Genomic DNA, 25,376 nt, shown 5'->3' on the forward strand with positions numbered 1-25,376 from the left:
CTTTAGTTATGGTACCTATGTTAGCATTTTCACACTTTATGTCCAAATCACCCATAAGTATCTAAAAATGGATTGTGTAACTCAATGTTACTTATAGATTATTTGGATATGCAGTGTAAAATTCTAATAGGTACCATTGACTTGCATTGGATTTATGCCACAAATGCTAAAAAGTTTGCATTTAAAAACAATGGCCAGGTAAACAAAACCAAAGAACGGGTTGCTGTCATACCTTACCAAATAGCAGGAACAGCACCACCTTGTGGTCAGAACCTGGAAATCAGAACCTGGTATCAGGATGTAACAACTTAAATTACACATTTCTCTGAAGGAAAAAACACACACTAAAAAAACACACTAAATTCGCATAGAACACATTACATAGGATGAATAAACAATACTCGGAGACGTAGTTCCACACTACTTGTCAGACAGAACTGATCATGTATACTTGTTTGGTTGGGATTGGCATGGGGAGGGGGGTCCGTGGGTGGCTTTTGTACATTTCTTTGGATTCCTCATGTGTTACTCATTGTAAGAAAAAAGCTTGGTGTCAATCAGATGTTATGTACTATATTTATTCAATATTCTACGAATCCTATAAATTAAAATGTTGAATGTGTGCAATCAATTACCTTATATTTCAACAAAATAATGTTGCAGGAATCTTACCTGTTTCGAACTACAGAAATTATTTCAGAACAAAATCGGATGGCGTGTGTGTCATGGCTTGCTGAAATGACATAGAACGACCCTGTGGCCCGTATAGTACTGGATTTACCTAGAATCCATAGTAGCCTATTCACTGTGAGGATTTAAAATATATCTTCATCACACACTAGTTTGTTATTCAAGAACCCAGTAAATCCTGACATGTTCTGATGGGTGCTCCAGTCCAAACTGCCAAACATACGTAACACCCTGGTGGTTCCGTAGGGACTCTTATGTTTAATCAGTCTGATACCATTAGCAGTTTCACTGCAGAATGCTGCTGCAGGTAGAAGAACCTTAGGTAACACACAGCCTGCCCCCTGACAAAGTATTCAAAACAAAAAGTCAAACTTTCTTCTAAATAAAATGTATGGCAGCGGTGTTTGTTGGGGCAGTGAGACATGTAAGGATTTGCATACGTAAACGTGGATGGATGAGAAAAACACCCCATTTCAGCTGCTTATTCCAGCTTACTGTTCGAGAACTGTCTGAAGTCATCAAAGCTAAAGACCTTTTCTCAAAGCTAAGCAACTCAGTTGTCAACAGAAGGGAAGCTTGAGAATAAACCTTGAAGCATGTAAGAAAAAGCACAAGTCTGAAGTATGACATTTCCATATCTCCTGAAGCCAAACTCCATAAGCTTGTGCTGTAGTCATCCCATTATATAAATACAGGGCGAGGGTAACACACCAAACATAAACATACACCCACATCGTGACAAACCTAAGAAGCACAGACATTTGAAAACGTGCACACACACACACACACACACACACACACACACACACGCACAAGAGGGAACAGAGACACTGGAAAGAATGGAGTACATTCTCAAACACCCTTAAGAGAAAACTAAAAATAAAGTTATAGCGCCAGTGAAGAATAACATAATCCTCCGACTGTGACAACTACATTTCCATGGAGGATGCATCCGCAATGGCCTTTTTACAGGACGTTCAGCCTGACAGCTAGCCTAGCGACAACACAGAGAGAAGAATAACAACAAACCACAGTTAGATCGTTCCCCTCTTAACGCTCAATGTGTGGCTAAAACATTAAGACAACACCAACATCGTGTCTCTGTGTAGGAGAAAGCAAATGAGGTGTAATATACAGCCTCAATGAGTTTAAGACAGTTTAGGCTAACAAGCTGCCCACACCACTCGCTGTGCAAAATAAATGTACACATACTCTTAGGGGTTCAACAAGGGTTCTAAGACTCTAAGTTTTTTAACAACCTTAGGGTTCTTGGCACTGAAAATTGCCCCCGAAAGGTTCTACCAAGAACACCATAGGTGTTCATTGAGGAACCTCCTTAGTTAGTGGGGGTTCTTGCAGGAACATAACTTCCCAAATGAAACAATTGGACTTGAATTTGAAAAGGACAACATGTGCAGGCACTTAAGCAAAACATTTTTTTTTTTAAATCTCCTCAGTTTAAGGTATGTCCCTTGTTTGATCTAAATTGATATTGTTTTATGATGATACCATCTATCTTTTCATATTTTGTGCAAATCTTTCTAAAACATAAAATTGACACAATTCAATAAATATCAATCAACAAAGATGTAAGACTATGTAGGCAATAAGAATATGTTGAAGGCTAGCTGTATTGGGTGCAGATGACTGAACTGCTCACTTTCATGTCTGCAGGTATACAGACGAGGAGGCATACAAAGGTATGTCAACTGGTATGTAATACAGATCACAGTTACCATCCTCCTCCCTTATCTCTTCAATAAATATCTCATAGGCCTCTACATTATGGACAAGGTATGTGTATGAAAACCATTATCAAAATAGTTTTTTTTTCCCATTCACATTTACCACAAAAAACAAGTTAGGAACACTGTCCTGTGCATGTTTTGTTAATCTGTATAATTACAAAAACATGTTTTATTCATTCACAGACTTCACCCTCCCTACACCTCTGATGAATATGACAGGAAACCTGTTCATTCACCATGCACTGCTAAATCATTCTGGCTATGGATACGGAGAACATCAACACACCAGAGGATAAACCCATTGGACTTGGGGCTCTGCTGGAGTTTACCTCATATTTAGATTTTTTGTCACTAAAATCATAATAAACACTGACAGAAATATTGTGTTATGCATATTAATAATAATAATAATAGGGGACGGGGGGGTAGTTAAACATTTTACCCCAAAAGGAATTGTCTTGGTGGTCTCAAACTTCTTCCATTTAAGAATGATGGAGGCCACTGTGTTCTTGGGGACCTTCAATGCTGCAGACATTTTTTGGTACCCTTCCTCAGATATGTGCCTCGACACAATCCTGTCTCGGAGCTCTACAGACAACTCCTTCGACCTCATGGCTTGGTTTTTGCTCTGACATGCACTGCCAACTGTGGGACCTTATATAGACAGGTGTTTGCCTTTCCAAATCATGTCCAATCAATTGAATTTAGAGAACACACGATTTTGTGTGACTCAAAATGGGTCAAAATTCTACAAAGATCCAGAAAAAAAAGTGCATTTCAGGTAAATCAAATCAAACTTTCATTTGTCACATGCGCCAAATACAACAAGTGTAGACCTTACTGTGAAATGCTTATTTATTTACTAAATAAACAAAAAAATTATAAAAAGTAACAATAAAATAACGAGGCTATATACAGGGGGTACCGGTACCAAGTCAATGTGCAGGGGTACAGGTTAATCGAGGTAATTTGTACATGTAGGTAGGGGTGAAGTGACTATGCATACACAATAAACAGTAAAATAACAACCCAATGTTTTTACCACAGGACAAATTAGCTAGCAACAGCAAGCTAAATGTTTCATGTGTTTGGACCGGTCCCAAAATGAACATAGTTGGTTCAGAGTTGGTTTTGATATTTCAACCTGGTGTCCTGATGGCATCTGGTGTGGATGTACAAAATCAACATCTAGACAGTATGTAATGCTAGGCTAAGATATCAAACGTAACGCTATTGAAAACCACTGGCCGTCAGCTCTTTTCCCACATTTAGGTCATGGCTCTAGGGTTTCAGCTGGGCATGACATCTACACATACTGCACTCCAATACAATCAGCAATAAGAGATTCTCCAACCGGTTTTCTGGGGCAGGTGAGCAGGGGTTTCCAAGTAGGTTCTAAAAGGAGAGGTGAACCCATGTGGTGGTCAGTCTACCTGCACAAACCCTATGTGACTGCACAGTCTCCTCAGGTGGGAAGCAATGATGCAGAGTGTGCAGAAGGGAGAGTTTGTGTGTAGCGAGTATATTCAACACTGCACTAATGCAATCTGCAGGCCTGCTACTGAGCTGTCCCTATCAATCGGCTGAGACAAGCCTGACTCCACCAGGGCATCAGTGTAATCGCTCCCAGCGGGAGCGCGTCACATCAGCCACGGTTCCTGGCTTCTTTTGACCCCCCTTAAAAAAGTACCATTAAAAATGGACACAGACTAGCGTTCTCAATGTGGCAGCCTTTAAAAAATGTATTTCACTGCCAATTAAAGCAATGTGGGAAGAATTCCATGTGTTCCCAATGTCTTATCTGGTACCTAGCATACATTGGGTGCATTCCAATTCCTCATCTCTCTTAATGTTTCATCTTTAACTATTAGGCCTATAACAGAGACATTAGGTGGCAAAGCTCATTCTTTCCTTCAGATTAAATTCATAGCAACTGAAAAGATGGACTATATTCAAAATATAAATCTCAAAAGATGTGAACATCTTTCGTCAAGTTAGATGCACATCAAGGGACAAGGCCCACATACAGGCAATAGAGTCTAAAAAGCATCTTGGTACAGTAGACAGACAAGGCTACTCCCTCACTTCTCTACAGATGCATCTCTTAAGAGGATCACGCCATCAAAATACTCAGAGGGGATTTAGTCCACTTGAACTGAAAAACTGAGATCAGGATGTTATCTTGTAAACTTAGCCTCATCCTCTTTGTGATGCAAGAATGAAGATTCGTGTGCTCAACAAAAATATTTGTACAGTGTGCAACAAAAATAAACTCAACAGACAACACGAATTCAACAAAGCTTTCTGTGTGGGAGGAATGTAAACAAAAAAAGATAGATAGACCTTTCTATGAAGGATGAAGCGGAAACTGGGACACTGCGTGCGAGTTTGCACATGCTGCATGATATTTCCTTTGGCCCTCGAGCTGTGTTGTAGACTTGGGAAACTGACCGGAATGTACCGGCCACGATACACTTCCATTAAAGGGCTTTGAATATGTCACTCAATAATTCAATATAGGCAGAAAGATTAACACTAGAGGAGAGATGTTTGAATGACGATGCTCATAATTTACAAGCAAAAACATCAAATAAATGTTTAAAGTTCCATTTAATCATTAATTCAGTGTACTGTGAACCAACATCTGGTCGAAAATCATAAAATGCATACATCAGACTTCAATTGTTCACTAAGACAGAGACAAGACCTTGTCTTTCTAAGGGATAATTAGAATTCAGCTGCTGGTGAGATTAACAAAATAACCAATTCGTTATGCCTCTGCAACAGAAGGTGACAAAAGATTGCCGACTGTAAATGGGTTTGTAAAAGACTGGTGAAAACCCGGGATAAAAGACGAGAGAAAGGAGAAGGAAGGAAAAAGAGACAAAGGGGAAGAAATTAGAAGTCGGGAGAGGGAAACGTTAGTGATGATGACACATGGCAGAGAGAGAAGAGGGCTTACCAGGTTCCAGCTTAATGACTTTAATGGCAGCCAACTCCCCAGTGTTGACATTACGGGCCTGGAGAACAGATGAGACAAAAAAAAGAGAGCATTTATTAGCCAGCTGTCAGTAAGGGGTAACAGTGGGCTTTAGAGAGGACTGGCCTCTGTCACACCAACATTGTTTTTAAGCCTGAGAAAGTGTAGGCTCGATCAGTAAGTAGGCTGCTACTTGCAGGATAACATTGCTTACCTGCCAACTGGCCTTGCAGTCTAACACAAGCACATGTGTCCAAAGTATTGTATGATAAGCTACAATAATATATTATTCTATGTCAGCATCTATGCAAAGAGATGTGTGTGAGTTCAAGAGGCAAGTAAACATTCATAAACAAATTTGTTTGAACATGGATATTACTGAAGATGGATGATTCACCTTTGAAAAGCAAATAAACTCAGACATTACAACACTTAATCAGTTAGCAGTCATCAATTCAAACAGAAGCTTATTGCGTTCTAAACTGTTTGTTGCACAAATCACACAACCTAAATGAAAAACAAACAGAGATGGAAACAGACTAAAAACATTGGCATTCCTTGACTGAAAGTCATTTTTTATGCCTCAGAAAAATCTAACATGAGCTAGGTGTCTATCCAACTGGCGACAGATTTTTCATGCGAGTATTCTAAAACAATATGCACATTTCCCAACCAGAGAAGTGTTTCCATCAAATTGACTTGTTGCAAATGAAAGGCTGTGCGGTGATGACGTACAGCACATAAAATAATAGTTCAATGGGTTTCAATCGCATTTCCCATTCTGGTCTTGGGACGTGCGCTCTAGGCAACAGCTTGCAGACACAGTAGGGGTATAGCCTACATGATGAGATTATTATGGACAAAAAGCAAGATTGTTAAAAAAATTGTCAAAACAGCAGCCAAGCATAGATTATATCATGTCACCAGAATAAGACCCTCAATATTTATTGGAGTATCAACCTCATCACCGTGCACTTTCACCACTCTGAAGTTAATATCTTATTTCATCGGTAGCCTAATAAAGGGCATACTTTCCTGAGTTGTAGCGGAAGGACCAAACAATATCATCATGTGACTCCAAGATTACTTTAGGGGGGGGGGGGGGCAACAATTGTTTGTAGACTTGTTTACATGAATATGCGTCTTAAAACCTATCTGAAACAAGCCATTACGCTTAGTTATTTTTATTCAGGTTATTACTTATAAATATTAATTAACAAATGCCAGGTTGGAGAGGATGTCGCATTTTCATGTTGACAACATTAACGGAGTCAAAATGAAGATATATTTCGTAACTTATCCTTGTCTGTTGGCTTTTCTGCATCTAACATTTTTTAAATACATTTCCTATTTTGACGCACAAAACCATTTAAACAAAGTCTGATGTGTTTCCTCCCACTTTTCCTGAAATATTTGCATATCACAAACCCTGCTGTTGCAGTCATTCGATGACTATGGCATATGTTCTTCAAAGATAGATAAATAGTTTTGCCTAAGCTACTGAAAATAGGCCTTTTACAAGATTAAAATCATGACAGGAGTGTTTGATGCTTATTAAAAAAAGATGGAGTCCAGACAGGCTAATTTAGGAAACCTTCTGAATGGACATGGAGGCCTAGAGAGAATCAGCGAACTCAAGCACACTCCCGTAAAAGCACATGTCAATCATAGTCACCAGCATGTCGGACAAAAAAAATGATTTATCCTTTCCTTAAAATGTATTTAAAAAACCTAGGCCTACCTTAGGCTTTCCGAAAGTAAGCTATAATGAATTGACAAGGGAAGTATGAAGGTGACAGCTATGCTATAGTAAAAAAAAAAATAACACAACTTCTCCATAGCCTATTTATCAGCGACGCTGATTATCGAGGGGCGAGTGTTTCAAAGATTTTTCAAATACTGAGGATTATTACAATTTGAATGGAAGAAAAAAAGATACTTTGTTGACTTACTGTGTGATTTTTTTTTTTTTTTTTTTTTTCCGTTATTTTACCAGGTAAGTTGACTGAGAACACGTTCTCATTTGCAGCAACGACCTGGGGAATAGTTACAGGGGAGAGGAGGGGGATGAATGAGCCAATTGTAAACTGGGGATTATTAGGTGACCATGATGGTTTGAGGGCCAGATTGGGAATTTAGCCAGGACACCGGGGTTAACACCCCTACTCTTACGATAAGTGCCATGGGATCTTTAATGACCTCAGAGAGTCAGGACACCCGTTTAACGTCCCATCCGAAAGACGGCACCCTACATTTGATTTATTAGGATCCCCATTAGCCGGGGGGAACCTAATTGTTCCCATGGTGGCATGTCTGGTGGAGTGAGTGAGTGTATGTTGACCATTGAAACTATTTAGAAATTTCCAGAACAATGTTTCTTATAAAAACATAAAATGACTGTCAAAATCATTGGCATATACAGTACCAGTCAAAAGCTGACACCTACTCATTCCAGGGTTTTTCTTTATTTTTTACTATTTTCTACATTGTAGAATAACTATGAAATAACACATATGGAATCATGTAGTAACCAAAAAAAGTGTTAAACAAATAAAAATATATTTTATATTTGAGATCCTTCAAAGTAGCCACACGTTGCCTTGGTGATAACTTTAAACACTCTTGGCATTCTCTCAACCAGTTTCATTAAGAAGTCACCTGGAATGCATTTCAATTAACAGGTGTGCCTTGTTAAAAGTTAATTGTGGAATTTCTTGAGCCAATCAGTTGTGCTGTGACAAGGTAGGGGTGGTATACAGAAGATAGCCCTATTTGGTAAAATACCAAGTYCATATTATGGCAAGAACAGCTCAAATAAGCAAAGAGAAATGACAGTCCATCATTACTTTAAGACATGAAGGTCAGTCAATACGGAAAATTTCAAGAACTTTGAACGATTCCTCAAGTGCAGTCGCAAAAACCTGATGAAACTGGCTCTCATGAGGACCGCCACAGAAAAGGAAGACCCAGAGTTACCTCTGCTGCAGAAGATAAGTGCATTAGAGTTACCAGCCTCGGAAATTGCAGCCCAAATAAATGCTTCAGAGTTCAGGTAACAGACACATCTCAACATCAACTCTTCAGAGGAGACTGTGTGAATCAGGCCTTCATGGTCGAATTGCTGCAAATAACCCACTACTAAAGAACACCAATAAGAAGAAGAGACTTGCTTGGGACAAAAAACACGAGCAATGGACATTAGACCAGTGGAAATCTGTCCTTTGGTCTGATGAGTCCAAATTTGAGATTTGTTTTCAATCACTGTGTCTTTGTGAGATGCAGAGTAGTTGAACGGATGATCTTCGCATGTGTGGTTCCCACCGTGAAGCATGGAGGTGGTGGTGTGGGTGAACTTTGCTTGTGACACTATGTGATTTATTTAGAACTCAAGGTACACAACCAGCATGGCTACCTCAGCATTCTGCAATGATATGCCATCTGGTTTGCGCTTAGTGGGATTATCATTTGTTTTTCAACAGGACAATGGCAACACACCTCCAGGCTGTGTAAGGGCTATTTGACTAAGGAGAGTGATGGAGTGCTGCATCAGATGACCTGGCCTCCACAAACAAGCGACCTCAACCCAATTGAGATGGTTTGGTATGAGTTGGACCGCAGAGTGAAGGAAAAGCAGCCAACAAGTGTTCAACAAATGCGGGAACTCCTTTAAGAATGTAGGAAAAATCTTTCCTCGTGAAGCTGGTTGAGAGAATGCCACGGGTGTGCAAGGCTATCAGCAAGGCAAAGGGTGGCTACTTTAAAGAATATAAAATATATTTAGATTTATTTAACACTTTTTTGGTTACTACATGATCCCATGTGTGTTATTTCATAGTTTTTATGTCTTCACTATTATTCCACAATGTAGAAAATAGTACAAATAAAGCAAAACCATTGAATGAGTAGGTGGGTCCAAACTTTTGACAGGTACTTTACATTTATTTTAATTAACTTGGCAAGTCAGTTAAGAACAAATTCTATTTACAATGACAGCCAACTAATTACTCCTAGAGAATTTCCACTTGTGCGAGGATAATATAAACGTAATCAAAGCCTATTGGATAACAAGATGTTTTTATATAATAATCATTTATAACTGACTTTCTCCAACATAACATAGGTACAGCAGATCCATTTATTGTATGGGACATTTTTAAATGTGCCTTTATTCAATACTCATTTGTAAAACAAAAGCAAATTTAGGTCAAGAGTTCATATTAACAAAGGAAATAGATGGACTATTAGTACAGATGACAATAAAAACGACCATACGAGGCACAGAATAAGTTAAAGGAAAAACAAAACAAACTGGAGGAACTTAAGATAATACAGTGCCTTCGGAAAGTATTCAGACCCCTTGACTTTTTCCACATTTTGTTACGTGACCGTGTATTCTAAAATGGATTTTTTTTAAAGCCTGAGCAATCTACACACAATAACCCATGATGACAACATGAAAATAGGTGTTTGGAAATGTTAGCAAATTTATTCAAAACAAAAAAACAAAATACCTTATTTACATAAGTATTCAGACCCTTTGCTATGAGACTCGAAAATGAGCTCCGGTGGATCCTGTTTCCATTGATCATCCTAGAGAGGTTTTTCAACTTGATTGGAGTCCACCCATGGTGAATTGATTGACTGGACAATATTTGGAAAGGCACACACCTGTCTATATAAAGGTCACACAGTAGACAGTGCATGTCAGAGCAAAAACCAAGCCATGAGGTCGAAGGAATTGTCCGTAGAGCTCCAAGACATGATTGCGTCGAGGCACAGTTCTCAGGGAGGGTACCAAAACATTTCTGCAGCATTGAAGGTCCCCAAGAACACAGTGGCCTCCATCAATCTTAAACGGAAGCAGTTTGGAACCACCAAGACTTTTCCTAGAGCTGGCCGCCCAGCCAAACTGAGCAAACGGGGGGAGAAGGGCCTTGGTCAGGGAGATGACTAAGAACCCAATGGGTCCAGAGTTCCTCTGTGGAGATGGTTGTCCTTCTGGAAGGTTCTCCCATCTCTGCAGCACTCCACTAATCAGGCCTTTATGTTGGAGTGGCCAGACAGAAGCCACTCCTGAGTAAAAGGCACATGACAGCCCGCTTGGAGTTTGCCAAAAGGCACCTAAAGACTCTGACCATGAGAAACAAGATTCTCTAGTCTGATGAAACGAAGATTGAACTCTTTGGCCTGAATGTCAAGTGTCACATCTGGAGGAAACCTGGCACCATCCCTACGGTGAAGCATGGTGGTGGCAGCATCATGCTGTGAAAATGTTTTTCAGCAGCAGGGACTGGCAGACTGTCCATCTTTCTCTCCCTCCGGACTAGAGTAAAGTACAGAGAGAATTGATGAAATCCTGAACGCTCTAGAGCAGGTTCTCAGACTGGAGGCTAAGGTTCAGTTTTCAACCGGGCAACGACCCTAAGCACACAGCCAAGACAACACAGGAGTGGCTTCGGGACAAGCCTCCGAATGTCCTTGAGTGGCCCAGCAAGAGCCCGGACTTGAACCCGATCAAACATCTCTGGAGAGACCTGAATATAGCTGTGCAGCGACGCTCCCCATCCAACCGGACAGAGCTTGAGAGGATCTGCAGAGAAGAATGGGAGAAACTCCCCAAATTCAAGTGTGCCAAGCGTGTAGTGTCATAACCAAGAAGACTCGAGGCTGTAATCGCTGCCAAAGGTGCTTCAACAAAGTACTGAGTAAAGTGTCCAATCTTTTTTTGCTTTGTCATTATGGGGTATTGTGTGTAGATTGCTGATGATTATTTTATTTTTTTATCCATTTCAGAATAAGGCTGTAACGTAACAAAATATGGAAAGAGTCAAGGGTTCTAAATATTTTCCAAATGCACTGTATGTTTTGACCGTGACAGTTTACAATTGAAGGTAACACCAAGTAATGTAGTCTCCTCAACTTGTTCAACAGCATTTATTACCAGATTCAGCTAAGGTCTAGAACTTAGTGAATGATTTGTACCAAATACAATGCTCTTAGTTTTAGAGATGTTCAGGACCAGTTTATTACTGGCCACACATTCCAAAAATGACAGACTCTTTGTTAAGGGTTTCAGTGACTCCATTAGCTGTGGTTACTGATACGTACATGGTTGAATCATCAGCATACATGGACACACATGCTTTGTTTAATGCCAGTGGCAGGTCATTGGTAAAAATAGAAAAGAGTAGAGGTCCTTGAGAGCTGTCCTGCGGTACACCTCACTTTACGTGTTTGACATTAGAGAAGCTCCATTAAAGAAAACCCTCTGAGTTATATTAGATTGCCATATCATTGATTCAGAGCTGAGGTTGAAAAGCCATAACACAAGTTCTCTCAACAACCAGGTTATGGGCAATAATATCAAAGGCTGCATAGAAATCTAACAGTACAGCTCATTATCAATTTCAGTCAGTGCAGTACACATTGAGCGCCCTTCTCTAAAAGCATGTTGAAAGTCTTCATTGTTTTACAGAGAAATAGCATTGTATTTGGTCAAACACCATTTTTTCCAAAAGTTTACTTAGAGCTGGCAGCAAGCTGATAGTTCTGCTGTTAGAACCAGTTAAGGCCGCTTTACCACTCTAGGGTAGCGGAATGACTTTGGCTTCCCTCCAGGGCTGAGGACAAAAACATTCCTCTCTAGGCTGAGGAGAAGAAAAAAAATACTGAGAAGACCAGCTGGGCACTTTCCTACATTTGATATTCGCGAGAAGCAGGCCAGGTACTTCTATGCATGTTCAGGGGCAAGCGCTCCATCAACATCAACAGGACAGAGAAACCAGACACATGCTCATTGTTCATATGGAGCGTAGAAATGACATGAAATAAATCAAAACTTGTTTCTCACAAGTGTAGCAGGGTGTGAACTCAACATTTCCACTGCGATAATGAGAATGGTAAATTACTGTAGTTAACACATGCATTAACAGAAATGAATGTAACCAAATGACAGGGATTAACTGTAAATTGCCTGTTTTAGAAACAGTAGGCTACCACATGGGCATTCATAAAAGTGCATTGCGGTCCGACACTATAGCCTAGGCCACTATCCTATTCAGGTCGCAGTTGTAAATGAGAACTTGTTCTCAACTGGCCTACCCGGTTAAATAAAGGTGAAATAAATAAATACAACTGCGTGGATAAGAGGGCGGCCATTTTATTTGTCTGACCTTGGGCGGCATATCGGCCAGGACCTGATTAGAGTCGATTAGTCTAAAAATTAAGAAAAGATTCCGTATCAAATTATACCATGTCAGGTTGGCGAGGATTTGTGCATTGTCCATTTGACACAACAATTGCACATTAGACCTCATTGCCAAAACAACCTTGTTGACTGCTGTTGAATAATTAATTAAGTCAGACACATCAAACCTTCTTTTGAAGACCGATTTATTTATGAGCAAGCAATAAAAACGTGCATTGTATAAAACAAAGTCCATACATCATTTTTTTTACTGAAGTGACATAGCCTATAGCACTCCACACCCCTGCACATCTAGCGGTTTAGCTGCTCGAGCATCAAAAGGACAGTTGGAAAGAGGAAGCGATGTTGACAGTTTAATAGACAAAGCTAGCAAAACAATTGCACATTAGACCTCATTGCCAAAACAACCTTGTTGACTGCTGTTGAATAATTAATTAAGTCAGACACATCAAACCTTCTTTTGAAGACCGATTTATTTATGAGCAAGCAATAAAAACGTGCATTGTATAAAACAAAGTCCATACATCATTTTTTTTACTGAAGTGACATAGCCTATAGCACTCCACACCCCTGCACATCTAGCGGTTTAGCTGCTCGAGCATCAAAAGGACAGTTGGAAAGAGGAAGCGATGTTGACAGTTTAATAGACAAAGCTAGCAAAACAATTGCTTATTAGTTTAGTAAATCACTCACGCTATTAGGTAAAGTTCATCTACATTTAACTTTAATTTATCAATTATTTTTAAATCCTAAAAAATGTAGGCCTATAAACGTTTGACGGTTATTTTATTTTCATGACGGTCTTCATCCTTAACCGTCAGTTACACGGTTATTAAATTACCGTCACAGCCCTAGATGGTAATTATATCAATATTTGCGCATTAAAAAGGCGTTGCCACAGCCATTTCTCACAATTTATTTTACAGACAAAATGATCCCACCTTGTCTTACGCATTTAGTTTGGTCAACATTTGGAACTTTTACATACAAATTAGCTGTTTCCATCAGGCATGTCGTGGCAATTTTTATCCAACGTACTTTGATTGCATAACAAGGTTGGCTGGAAACCTGGTTATGGTGAGTGATTTGAACTCGTCCCCTTATGTCAAATGTCTAAGCCACACCAAACACTCCCTTTGACTATGATTCTAACTCATCAACACAACAGAGTAGGCAAGATGACTCACTCTGTGTCATTCTTTTCAAACCCCACTTAGTCAGGCTTCTCTGTCTGAAGAGAATTGATTCAAATCTTGCGAAATTTTGATGAGCAAAATTGATAGTTATTCCCCCCACCACATCACCCATCCTGGTTTAGGCCTAATGCAGTTAAGACTGGACACAAACAATAGATTAGGAGTTAATTTAGGAACTGCTTGGAGGAAGGAGGAGAATCTTATCAACCCTGTAATATACATCCAATATCTCATTAGTCATCTGGTCTGACAACACATCATTTCATAGCCCACCCCTCCATCTTTATGACACACTGATTGTTGATGTCTGTTCAACATCAACGTCACGTTCTGGAGGGTGCCACATACTGAACGCTGCAGCTATAACTGGAATGAAAAGAGCTGATTACTTTGATGTAGACTATTCTACATAATATATCTGAACGTTGCACAACGGTGTTAAGCCTTACTGAGCCCCCTGTCATCATCATTCAAGCTAGCTAAGCTCAATCATTTTAAATATTTCCTTCCCTCCTCTCTCCACCAGTCTCGTTCTCGCTCTCCCCTTTCCTCTTGGAAGCTGATCCTTTGATGCTGTACATATACTCTTAGGGTAGCTCCAGTAGCCCAGCCCTGTGCTGCAATATACAGATCAAGTCTTCACAATCATCACACACACACACTGAGTAGTCACTCATGTAACTACACATTACTCCTCCTAACCGTGTTCACTTGACTCCACTCATTACAGAAAGCGCGGCTGAAGACTGGGCAAGCAGTAAGCCCCTATCAGCACTCTGCTAACACATCATGGGAGCACTGAGCAAGTCAATCGCAAGGTCAGAGTTCAGCTACCACTGTCACTGGGGGGGCAGCATTTATATATCCTATGCATGCTCCCAGCACCAGAGGAGAGAAAACAGCATGAGCATCCAGGAATACTGATCACTGGACTAATTACAGGAAAGCAAGTTACATAGTCACTGATAAAGTGAACCAGCATGATGAGGCATAAGGGTCATTCCACCCCAAAAAGAAAAAGGATTGACACACACCATCTCAGATCGTGCTGAAATTATAAGATTATCATTCCTGAAACTTTATTTTGTTTAAACATAATTTGATCTAGGAAATTATTATTTACAATGATGGCCTACCGTGGAACAGTGGGTTAACCACCTTGTTCAGGGGCAGAACGACAGATTTTTACCTTGTCAGTTCGGGGATTCAACCCAGCAACCTTTTGGTTACTGGCCCAACGCTCTAAACACTAGGCTACCTGCCGCCCCAAAAGATTCATATAATTGTCCCGAACATCCGATTTGGACCGTCATTTTTCTTAACACTGAACAAGACATGAGGAAAATGTTCCACTAAATGCCACTGTTCCCGCAACACCATTTTATCAATTTTGCTGGTCTCTTGTGTGTATTAAATGGATCACAACATTTTCTTTGCAACTTGTAGAAAACCAATAGATCTTACTCATGATAAAGTTAATTATGTGGTTTTCCTCACAATTCAAGTCAGACCTCCATGAAAGCAATTCAGTTTGTCCTTCTCTTAGGCTTAATCTGTGCCCAGGAAACAGACCATGTGTTGCGTGGTTTACTCCCTTTAAAAAATGGTCTGGATTAGTAAAACCATTCCTGGTGAACAAGCAAACCATTGGGCAGCTCTAATGGTTTCAATGTTATGGTCTGTAAAATGTCTTCAAAATGCTAAAAGTCCCAAACAATGTATAGTGTTTGGAAATGGTAATGGGTTGGCTTTAATGGGAAATGTCACTAAACACACTACGTATAAAGATATTTTCTAATCATTTTATTGAAAAACATGACTGCCATGCAAATGTTTGTAACGGTATTATTTTTAGGGCTGTCAAAGTTAACACGTGACATTTACAGCATTAAAAAAAATGTATGCAGTTAATTGCATCTCCACTTTGTCACTGCACGGATGCCTCGATTCAACCAACTTCCCACATTGATATTAAATCAGAACAGGACATCCATTCCATTTAGCTACTGTTGTATTTGATTTATTTATTTATCTTTTTCACCCCTTTTTGTCCCCAATTTCGTGGTATCCAATTGGTAGTTCCAGTCGTCTCGTCGCTGCAACTCCCGTACAGACTCAGGAGAGGCGAAGGTTGAGAGCCGAGCGTCCTCCGAAACACAACCCAACTGCACTGCTTCTTGACACAACCCAATGCCCACATAACCCGGCTGCACCAATGTGTCGAAGGAAACACCGTACACCTGGCGACCGTGTCAGCATGCACTGCGCCCGGCCCGCCACAGGAGTCGCTAGTGCGCGATGGGACAAGGACATGCCTGCCGGCCAAACCCTCCCCTAACCCAGGCGACGCTGGGCCAATTGTGCGCCGCCCCATGGGTCTCCCGGTCACGGCCAGCTGCGACAGAACCTAGACTCGAAGCCAGAATCTCTAGTGGCACACCTACCACTGTGATGCAGTGCCTTAGACCACTGCGCCACTCGGGAGGCTGACTAGTTCATGTTGAAGAACATAGATAAGAAGCCTATGCTAGATCTTATAGCTGTATTATATTTCACATTAACTCAGACCTGGCTGATATGTTACTGTAGTCTGTGGAATTCATATGATAATTGCACCATAGGGATAGCCCTCGGCGCTATCATTTGTTGGACTATTCAAAGAGAATTAGGTTGAAGCATTAGACAAACTGAATTGCTTTCATGGAGGACTGGCTTGACTTGTGAGGATAACCACATCATTTATTTTATCATGAGCAAAAGCTCAAAGAAAATGTTACGATCCATTAAGTAAAACACGAGACAAGCAAAATGGATACAAGGGTGTTGCAGTAGCAGGAACAGAGGCATTTGTGGGCAAAACCTGATACTTCCACACTCATTTATGGTAAATAATGCAAGCAGGAACAGAGGCATTTGTGGGCAAAACCTGATACTTCCACACTCATTTATGGTAAATAATGCAAGCAACTTCAAATGGCTAATTTCTCTGAACGGAAAAAAACATCCACCAGATTCACAGGGAATACTGTACATAGGATGAAAAAGCAATACTTCAAGCATCAGATCCACACTACTTGTAGGGATGGGTATGAGTAATCAAGTACTCGAACTGACGTCAAAACAAGACCTTTAACCAGATATCGTTTTGCACTATTTGAAAAATATGATTTGGTCAAAAATTGGAGACTACGTTAATTTGCTTTGACTGTTCAACTTGTACATGTGCATTTGAGGGACACAAAAAAGAAACCAAGCAGCACAGTTCAGCTCATTAAATCCCCTTTCTCACAGTCATTCAATTGCGTTCTGACCTCAGTCTACACACGCATGCTTTTTTATTTTATATTTATTTATTTTTTATTTCACCTTTATTTAACCAGGTAGGCTAGTTGAGAACAAGTTCTCATTTACAACTGCAACCTGGCCAAGATAAAGCATAGCCGTGTGAACAGACAACAACACAGTGTTACACATGGAGTAAACAATAAACAAGTCAATAACACAGTAGGGGAAAAAATAGTCTATATACATTGTTTGCAAAAGGCATGAGGTAGGCAATAAATAGGCCATAGGAGCGAATAATTACAATTTAGCAGATTAACACTGGAGTGATAAATCATCAGATGAACATGTGCAAGTAGAGATACTGGTGTGCAAAAGAGCAGAAAAGTAAATAAATAAAAACAGTATGGGGATGAGGTAGGTAAATTGGGTGGGCTATTTACAGATGTAAATGTACAGCTGCAGCAATCGGTTAGCTGCTCAGATAGCAGATGTTTAAAGTTGGTGAGGGAAATAAAAGTCTCCAACTTCAGCGATTTTTGCAATTCGTTCCAGTCACAGGCAGCAGAGAACTGGAAGGAAAGGCGGCCAAATCAGGTGTTGGCTTTGGGGATGATCAGTGAGATATACCTGTTGGAGCGCGTGCTACGGGTGGGTGTTGTTATCTTGACCAGTGAACTGAGATAAGGCGGAGCTTTACCTAGCATGGACTTATAGATGACCTGGAGCCAGTGGGTCTGGCGACGAATACGTAGCGAGGGCCAGCCGACTAGAGCATACAGTTCGCAGTGGTGGGTGGTATAAGGTGTTTTAGTAACAAAACGGATGGCACTATGATAAACTGCATCTAGTTTGCTGAGTAGAGTATTGGAAGCTATTTTGTAGATGACATCGCCGAAGTCGAGGATCGGTAGGATAGTCAGTTTTACKAGGGTRAGTWTKGCGGCGTGAGTGAAGGAGGCTTTGTTGCGAAATAGAAAGCCGATTCTWGATTTGATTTTGGATTGGAGATGTTTRATATGAGTCTGGAAGGAGAGTTTACAGTCTAGCCAGACACCTAGGTATTTATAGATGTCCACATATTCTAGGTCGGAACCGTCCAGGGTGGCGATGCTAGTCGGGCGGGCGGGTGCAGGCAGCGAACGGTTGAAAAGCATGCATTTGTGCGCGTACAGAATGAAATGCCTATAAAACAATGGTTCGGAGGCGAAAGAAACGCACACCTGTTTAGGCGAGGTGCTAGTTAGCGGAGTAGAACACTTGGGGGGGGAAAAGGAGAGCCGCACACTCTAGGAGCTCAGATGAAACGATGGTTATTCAATTATCGCAACAGACAAGCTGTCTTCATCAGGGACAGTGAGCTCCTAGAGTGTGCGACTTTTCTTTTTCAAGTTATATAAAAACGTAGTTACCACAGCCACAAAGTCACATTTGGTTATATTGTAATGACCTGACAAGATCATAAAGGAACAATATTCCAGACAGAGGGTTGAGTTTACGAATTGACGGTTTATTAACCCAACTTTACACAGGCTACTGTTTACCCGTAGCCCACGCCAAATAAACAAAAGATACCCCACAAGCCAACCGTGACCTTCTCTTGTGAAGCCCAGACGTAAGAGAAAGAACAACGGCTAAACATGGTCTTAACTTCCAATGCTCCATCCTCCTGCCCAACCCCCCTCCACGCCACTCCGCCAAACACCAGGATGCCCGGCATCAGAACATTCCCGTGATTGGCAGATAGCAGGTTGATTGGCATGTCGGACCCCGCGAACACTGGTAAGTACAACACAACCCTCTAATAGCCTACCACATAACACACCGCTGTCTGTGCGGGTCGCTACAATATAGTAAAAATTCATGAAAACAAACATGTGCTTTTTGGTCATAATGTAAGGTTAACAGTGTGGTTAAGGGTTTTAAAACAGATTTTAAGAAGCAAATTTTTTTACACAGGCAGGGTTTATGACTTTGTGGCTGAGGTAACTAACATTAGTGGCGACCCTACAGTACTTTGCGAACTGCTAGTGGCATTTAGAATTGGTTAGCCTAGGCTATTACCTCCCTAAACATACAGGTTCCACGCTGAAAATATGCAAAAGCATTAGTTTGATAAAGACAAAGAGCGTATTTTCCAGAATCACTAAGCCAAGTCTACTCACCAAACAGATGTCCTGGCCATAATTCATCGCCATGCAGTGTTCAATGTAGAATAGTTACATTCCAAGGAACATAAACTCAATCAAACATCTGTACATCGAAAAGACAGATTTGTAACCTTGAAACTTTCAACTTGCCAAATTGAGCCCCGTTTCAAATTAAATACCTCTTTTAGACTGACTGTTCCAGGCGCAAATCATTTCGACACTATGCTGTTATATTACATTGTGTTTTTTACTAGAAAATCGGTGTCTTGGCTGTGATAAGGGCTTGGGAACTAAGAACGTCGTGTCTGCTAAATTAACAAAAGGCTATGCCATTGCACAGCCACAGGCTTCTACAAGCACCACACTGCTGAGGTTACTACCCTTTTGAAGATTGAGTTCCACAATATACTAACCTATTGATATTAGTTTCAATTAATTAATCTTAAATGGCACTTATTTTTTTTACTGACTGAATATGAGGCAATTTAGCAATTAGAATTGGTTATCTGTAATGGTTACGATAAATTAGGCATTGTTGTTCGCATATCGATAAATGCTCCACATATCTTTTTTCCAGTGCTACTCTTGTTCTAAAAATAGCTTTTTTTCACCATTCGAATAAAATGAGTACCTGGTCAAAAAAAGTCAAATGCCTATCCCAACTATATTGAACAAAAATATAAAAAGCAACATACAACAATTAATGATTTTACTGAGTTACAGTTCATATAAGCAAATCAGTCAATTGAAATAAATTCATTAGGCACTAATTACAATGATATATTTTACTTTATAAGGACTGGAAGCTACCAAGCTTGCTAGGACAAAGAGATACAACTTCAATTAGCACTGAAGTGTGAAGCGAGAGGTGTCGAAGCCTTTGAGCCCAACAAATGGCAGGCTACCCCACCCAAACCCAGAAGCCTTGAAGCCCCTTCCTGCTGTTCAGAGACGGGCATTTTCTACAAGAAATCTGTCTCCAGAAATAAAAGCTTCTCCCAAGTGGGTGTGACACCTACTCCCTTTGCCTGCTGCACTGCTGCTTGGATTCCACCTGGAGATCTGTTCACCGTCTGCCCTGGTTGTCTCCCCCTGTCTGGTACAGGTACCTCCACCATACTCAACCCTCTCTCCCGAGCTTTCGCTCACCTCCAGCACACACACACACTGTTGGGGCGAGTGACTCTGAACTTACAATGACTAGCCCCAAGAAGAAGTTAGGTTGGAGTCATTAAAACTCGTTTTTCAACCACTCCACAAAATTCTTGTTAACAAACTATAGTTTTGGCAAGTCGGTTAAGACATCTCATTTGTGCATGGCAAGTAATTTTTCCAACAATTGTTTACAGACAGATTATTTCACTGTATCACAATTCCAGTGGGTCAGAAGTTTACACACACTAAGTTGACTGCCTTTAAACAGCTTGGAAAATTCCAGAAAATGATGTCTTTAGAAGCTTGGCTTTAGAAGCTTCTAATGGGCTAATTGACAACATTTGAGTCAATTGGAGGTGTACCGGTGGATGCATTTCAAGGCCTACCTTCAAACTCAGTGCCTCTTTGCTTGACATCATGGGAGCATCAAAAGAAATCAGCTAAGACCTCAGAAAAACAATTGTAGACCTCCACAAGTCTGGTACAACCTTGGGAGCAATTTCCAAACGCCTGAAGGTACCATGTTCATCTGTACAAACAATAGTACGCAAGTATAAACACCATGGGACCACGCAGCCGTCATACCGCTCAGGAAGGAGACGCGTTCTGTCTCCTAGAGATGAATGTACTTTTGTGCAAAAAGTGCAAATCAAATCCCAGAGCAACAGCAAAGGATCTTGTGTAGATGCTGGAGGAAACAGGTACAAAAGTATCTATATCCACAGTATAACGAGTCCTATATCGACATAACCTGAAAGGTCGCTCAGCAAGGAAGAAGCCACTGCTCCAAAACCGCCATAAAAAAGCCAGACTACGGTTTGCAACTGCACATGGGGACGAAGACTACACTTTTTGGAGAAATGTACTCTGGTCTGATGAAATAAAAATAGAACAGTTTGGCCATAATGACCATAGTTATGTTTGGAGGAAAAAGGGGGACGCTTGCAAGCCGAAGAACACCATCCCAACCGTGAAGCACGGGGGTGGCAGCATCATGTTGTGGGGGTGCTTTGCTGCAGGAGGGACTGGTGAACTTCACAAAATAGATGGCTTCATGAGGAAGGGAAATTATGTGGATATATTGATGCAACATCTCAAGACATCAGACAGAAAGTTAAAGCTTGGGTCGCAAATGAGTCTTCCAAATGGACAATTACCCCAAGCACAACAAAGTCAAGGTATTGGAGTGTCCATCACAAAGCCCTGACCTCAATCCTATTGAAAATTTGTGGGCAGAACTGAAAAGGAGTGTGTGAGCAAGGAGGCCTACAAACCTGACTCAGTTACACCAGCTCTGTCAGGAGGAATGGGCCAAAATTCACCCAACTTATTGTGGGAAGCTTGTGGAAGGCTACCCGAAACGTCTGGCCCAAGTTAAACAATTTAAAGGCAATGCTACCAAATACTAATTTAGTGAATGTAAACTTCTGACCCACTGGGAATGTGATGAAATAAATAAATCATTCTCTGCTATTATTCTGTAATTTCACATTCTTAAAATAAAGTGGTGATCCTAACTGACCTAAGACAGGGCATTTTTACTAGGATTAAATGTCAGGAATTGTGAAAAACTGAGTATAAATGTATTTGGCTAAGGTGTATGTTAACTTCTGACTTCAACTGTATATTTTATATTTTTCTTGTGCATTATGCTATTTTCCTCATGACTCCTGCATGCTTTGTTGACTATGTATTTTCTTTACCCAACCGTGGGACAGACTGTGTTTTTCCCACACTCGGGACTCTGACTATTGGTTACACAGTCTTTTGGCCTCCCATCCTATTCTAACCACCTCTCGCCGGCTTTGTATTCATGTTACCTGATGAAATTGCTGTACAATATGACCTTGTTGCCATCTGATGCAGATTCAGATGTCATAAACCAGCACTGCAGAGCGCTCTGTCCTATGAGCTTTCTCTGTACTATGCCGTGCCTTGATTGTATTACGGTTGATGATATCTGGAAATGTGCATGTACACCCTGGCCCATCTACAGTTGCTGGCCCAATTCTGACTTGTCGTGGAAAATTGCAAGATGTTATAATGCTTGTATTACATTATCATGGTTGTTTTATTCGACAGAATAGTGTATTCTGTTAACTATTGTGTGTGTGTTCCACTGAGGATGGGCCTCTATGAGATAGCACTGACAGAGGAGATTTACAATGTCTTTGGGTGATAAAACCTAAAGAGCATTCCAGATTGGATAGGTAATGGTTCTGTGCTATGAAGTACCAGGAACGAGATTAGAACCTCGTCTTATGGACCAAACTGAGCGATAATTTATAGCGAATGTTATCTGGCTAAAGGATAATCCTTTCTCAATTATAAAGTCCCTTTGTGAAGACTTCCTAAGATCTGTGGTTCGTCATGTAGGTTGAGAAGGGTGTATCTTGGCTATAAAAGATCTTTGTAATTTTCTGTAGTTACTTCCAATGGTTCATTAGAAATGGCGCATCATTGAAAGTCAAATTGCTATTGCAAAGCTCTTATTAAAGATGTAGTTTAAGTATAACTGACTGGTGTGTGAAGTTTGGAACTCTCCTCATTTGGTAAAGCAGAAATATGCCACCACACGTGCTCTGATATCTGCTTCACTGATTTCTGCTCTCGTAAAAGCCTGGGTTTTCTGCATGTTAACACTAGAAGCTTATTATCTAAAATGGATCACTTGAAAGTGTGGGTTCACAGCTCCAATCCAGATGTGTTGGTCATTACTGAGACGTGGTTAAGGAAGAGTGTTTTGAATACTGATGTGAACCTTTCTGATTAGAACCTTTTTCGGCAAGACAGATCTTCTAAAGGTGGGGGAGTGGCAGTCTTTACCAAGGATCACCTTCAGTGCTCGGGTGTCTCCACCAAGTGTGTCCCCAAACAATTTGATTTGCTGTGTTTAAGCATTAAAAACTTTCAAATAGCTCTTTCTTGACTGTTGCTGGGTGCTATCGTCCTCCATTAGCACCGGCCTGTACCCTACCTGCCCTAAACTCTCTCCTGGCCCCTTACACTAATTCTGAATTTGTCCTGCTAGGTGACCTAAACGGGGACATGCTTAAACCACCTGACCAAGTCCTAAAGCAATGGGATTCCCTAAATCTTCCTCAGATTATCTCCAATCCCACAAGGTATGACTCCAAACACCCAGAAAATGCTACTCTCCTCGATGTTATCCTCACAAATAATCCTGATAGGTATCTGTCTGGTGTTTTCTGTAATGACTTTAGTGATCACTGTTTCACAGCCTGTGTTTGTAATGGCTGCTCAGTGAAACGACCTGTCCTGATTTGTCTTAGACACTTGCTAAAAAACTTTTCCAAGCAAGCCTTCCTTCATGAACTGGCCTCTGTAAAATGATAAAGAATCAGCTTGTCGAAGACGCTTGGACCTTCTTTTTTATATTTTCAGTGGTATTGTTAACAAACACATCCCCATAAAGAAAATTAGAATTAAAAAACAGGTTCAGCCCCTGGTTCGACCGTGATCTTGCAGAGTTACTCCACCGCATTCTCAAGCTGACTGGCTCTCGTTCAGGAAAATTAGAAATAAGTTCACTCAGGCTATCCGGAAGGCCAAAGTTAATTACTTTAAGGAGCAGTTCTCTCTCTGTGGGTCTAACCCCAAGAAGTTCTGGAAAACAGTTAAAGACCTGGAAAATAAACCCTCCTCCTCACAGCTGCCCATGTCCCTTAATGTTGATGATGTGGTTGTTACTGACAAGAAGCACACGGCTGAGCTCTTTAATCACCACTTCATTAAATCAGGATTCCTATTTGACTCAGCCATCCCTCCTTGCCCGTCCAACATTTCCTCATCTCCCACCCCTTCTAATGCGACTACCCCCGATGTTTCTCCCTATTTTTCCCTGCCCCGCAACAAAGTTTCTCCCTGCAGGCAGTCACTGAGTCGGAGATGCTAAAGGAGCGCCTGAAACTTGACCCCAAAAACCATCTGGGTCAGATGGTTCAGACCCTTTCTTCTTTAAGGTTGCTGCCCCCATTATCACCAAGCCCATCTCCGACCTTCTTAACCTTTCTCTCCTTTCTGGGGAGGTTCCCATTGCTTGGAACGCAGCCACGGTTAGTCCTTTATTTAAAAGGGGGAGATTAAGCTGATCTTAATTGTCATCGGCTTATTTCTATTTTTCCCTGTATCAAAAGTGTTTGAAAAACTTGTCAATAATCAACTGACTGGCTTTCTTGATGTCTATAGTATTCACTCTGGTATGCAATCTGGTTTCCACTCAGATTATGGATGTGTCACTGCAACCTTAAAGGCCCTCAATGTCACAATTGCCCTTTATTCTAAGCAATGTTGTGCTGCTATTTTTGACTTGGCCAAAGCTTTTGAAACGGTAGACCATTCCATTCTTGTGGGCCGGCTAAGGAGTACTGGTGTCTGAGTGGCCTTTGGCCTGGTTTGCTAACTACTTTACCCAAAAAGTGCAGTGTATAAAGTCAGAACATCTTCTGTCTCAACCACTGCCTGTCACCAAGGCTCAAACCTAGGCCCCACCTTCTTCATAATTTACATCAACAACATAGCTCAGGCAGTAGGAAGCTCTCTCATCCATTTATATGCAGATGATACAGTCTTCTACTCAGCTGGCCCTGGATTTTGGGTAAAATGCTCTACAACAAAGCTTTCTTCGTGTCCAACAAGCTTTCTCTACCCTTAACTTTGTTCTGAACACCTCCAAAACAAAGGTAATGTGGTTTGGTAAGAAGAATGCCCCTCTCCCCACAGGTGTGATTACTACCTCTGAGGGTTAGAACTTGAGGTAGTCACCTCATACAGTGAGGGAAAAAAGTATTTGATCCCCTGCTGATTTTGTACGTTTGCCCACTGACAAAGAAATGATCAGTCTATAATTTTAATGGTAGGTTTATTTGAACAGTGAGAGACAGAATATCAACAAAAAAATCCAGAAAAACGCATGTCAAAAATGTTATGAATTGATTTGCATTTTAA

The 25,376-nt window shown here is 40.8% G+C and overlaps 1 protein-coding gene across 1 annotated transcript in view; it reads right to left on the reverse strand.

Annotated features, from left to right (window-relative positions):
• LOC111977670 (mitogen-activated protein kinase kinase kinase kinase 3) overlaps positions 1–25,376 on the reverse strand; it is a 70,025-nt gene that overhangs the window by 29,998 nt on the left and 14,651 nt on the right. The window contains exon 2 of the mRNA XM_070448701.1: positions 5,401–5,458. Coding sequence (XP_070304802.1) covers positions 5,401–5,458 — 58 coding nt within the window. The remainder of the gene's footprint in view (positions 1–5,400; positions 5,459–25,376) is intronic.

This window comes from Salvelinus sp. IW2-2015, linkage group LG18 (assembly GCF_002910315.2).
Source record: "Salvelinus sp. IW2-2015 linkage group LG18, ASM291031v2, whole genome shotgun sequence".
Classification (NCBI taxonomy): Eukaryota; Metazoa; Chordata; class Actinopteri; order Salmoniformes; family Salmonidae; genus Salvelinus; species Salvelinus sp. IW2-2015.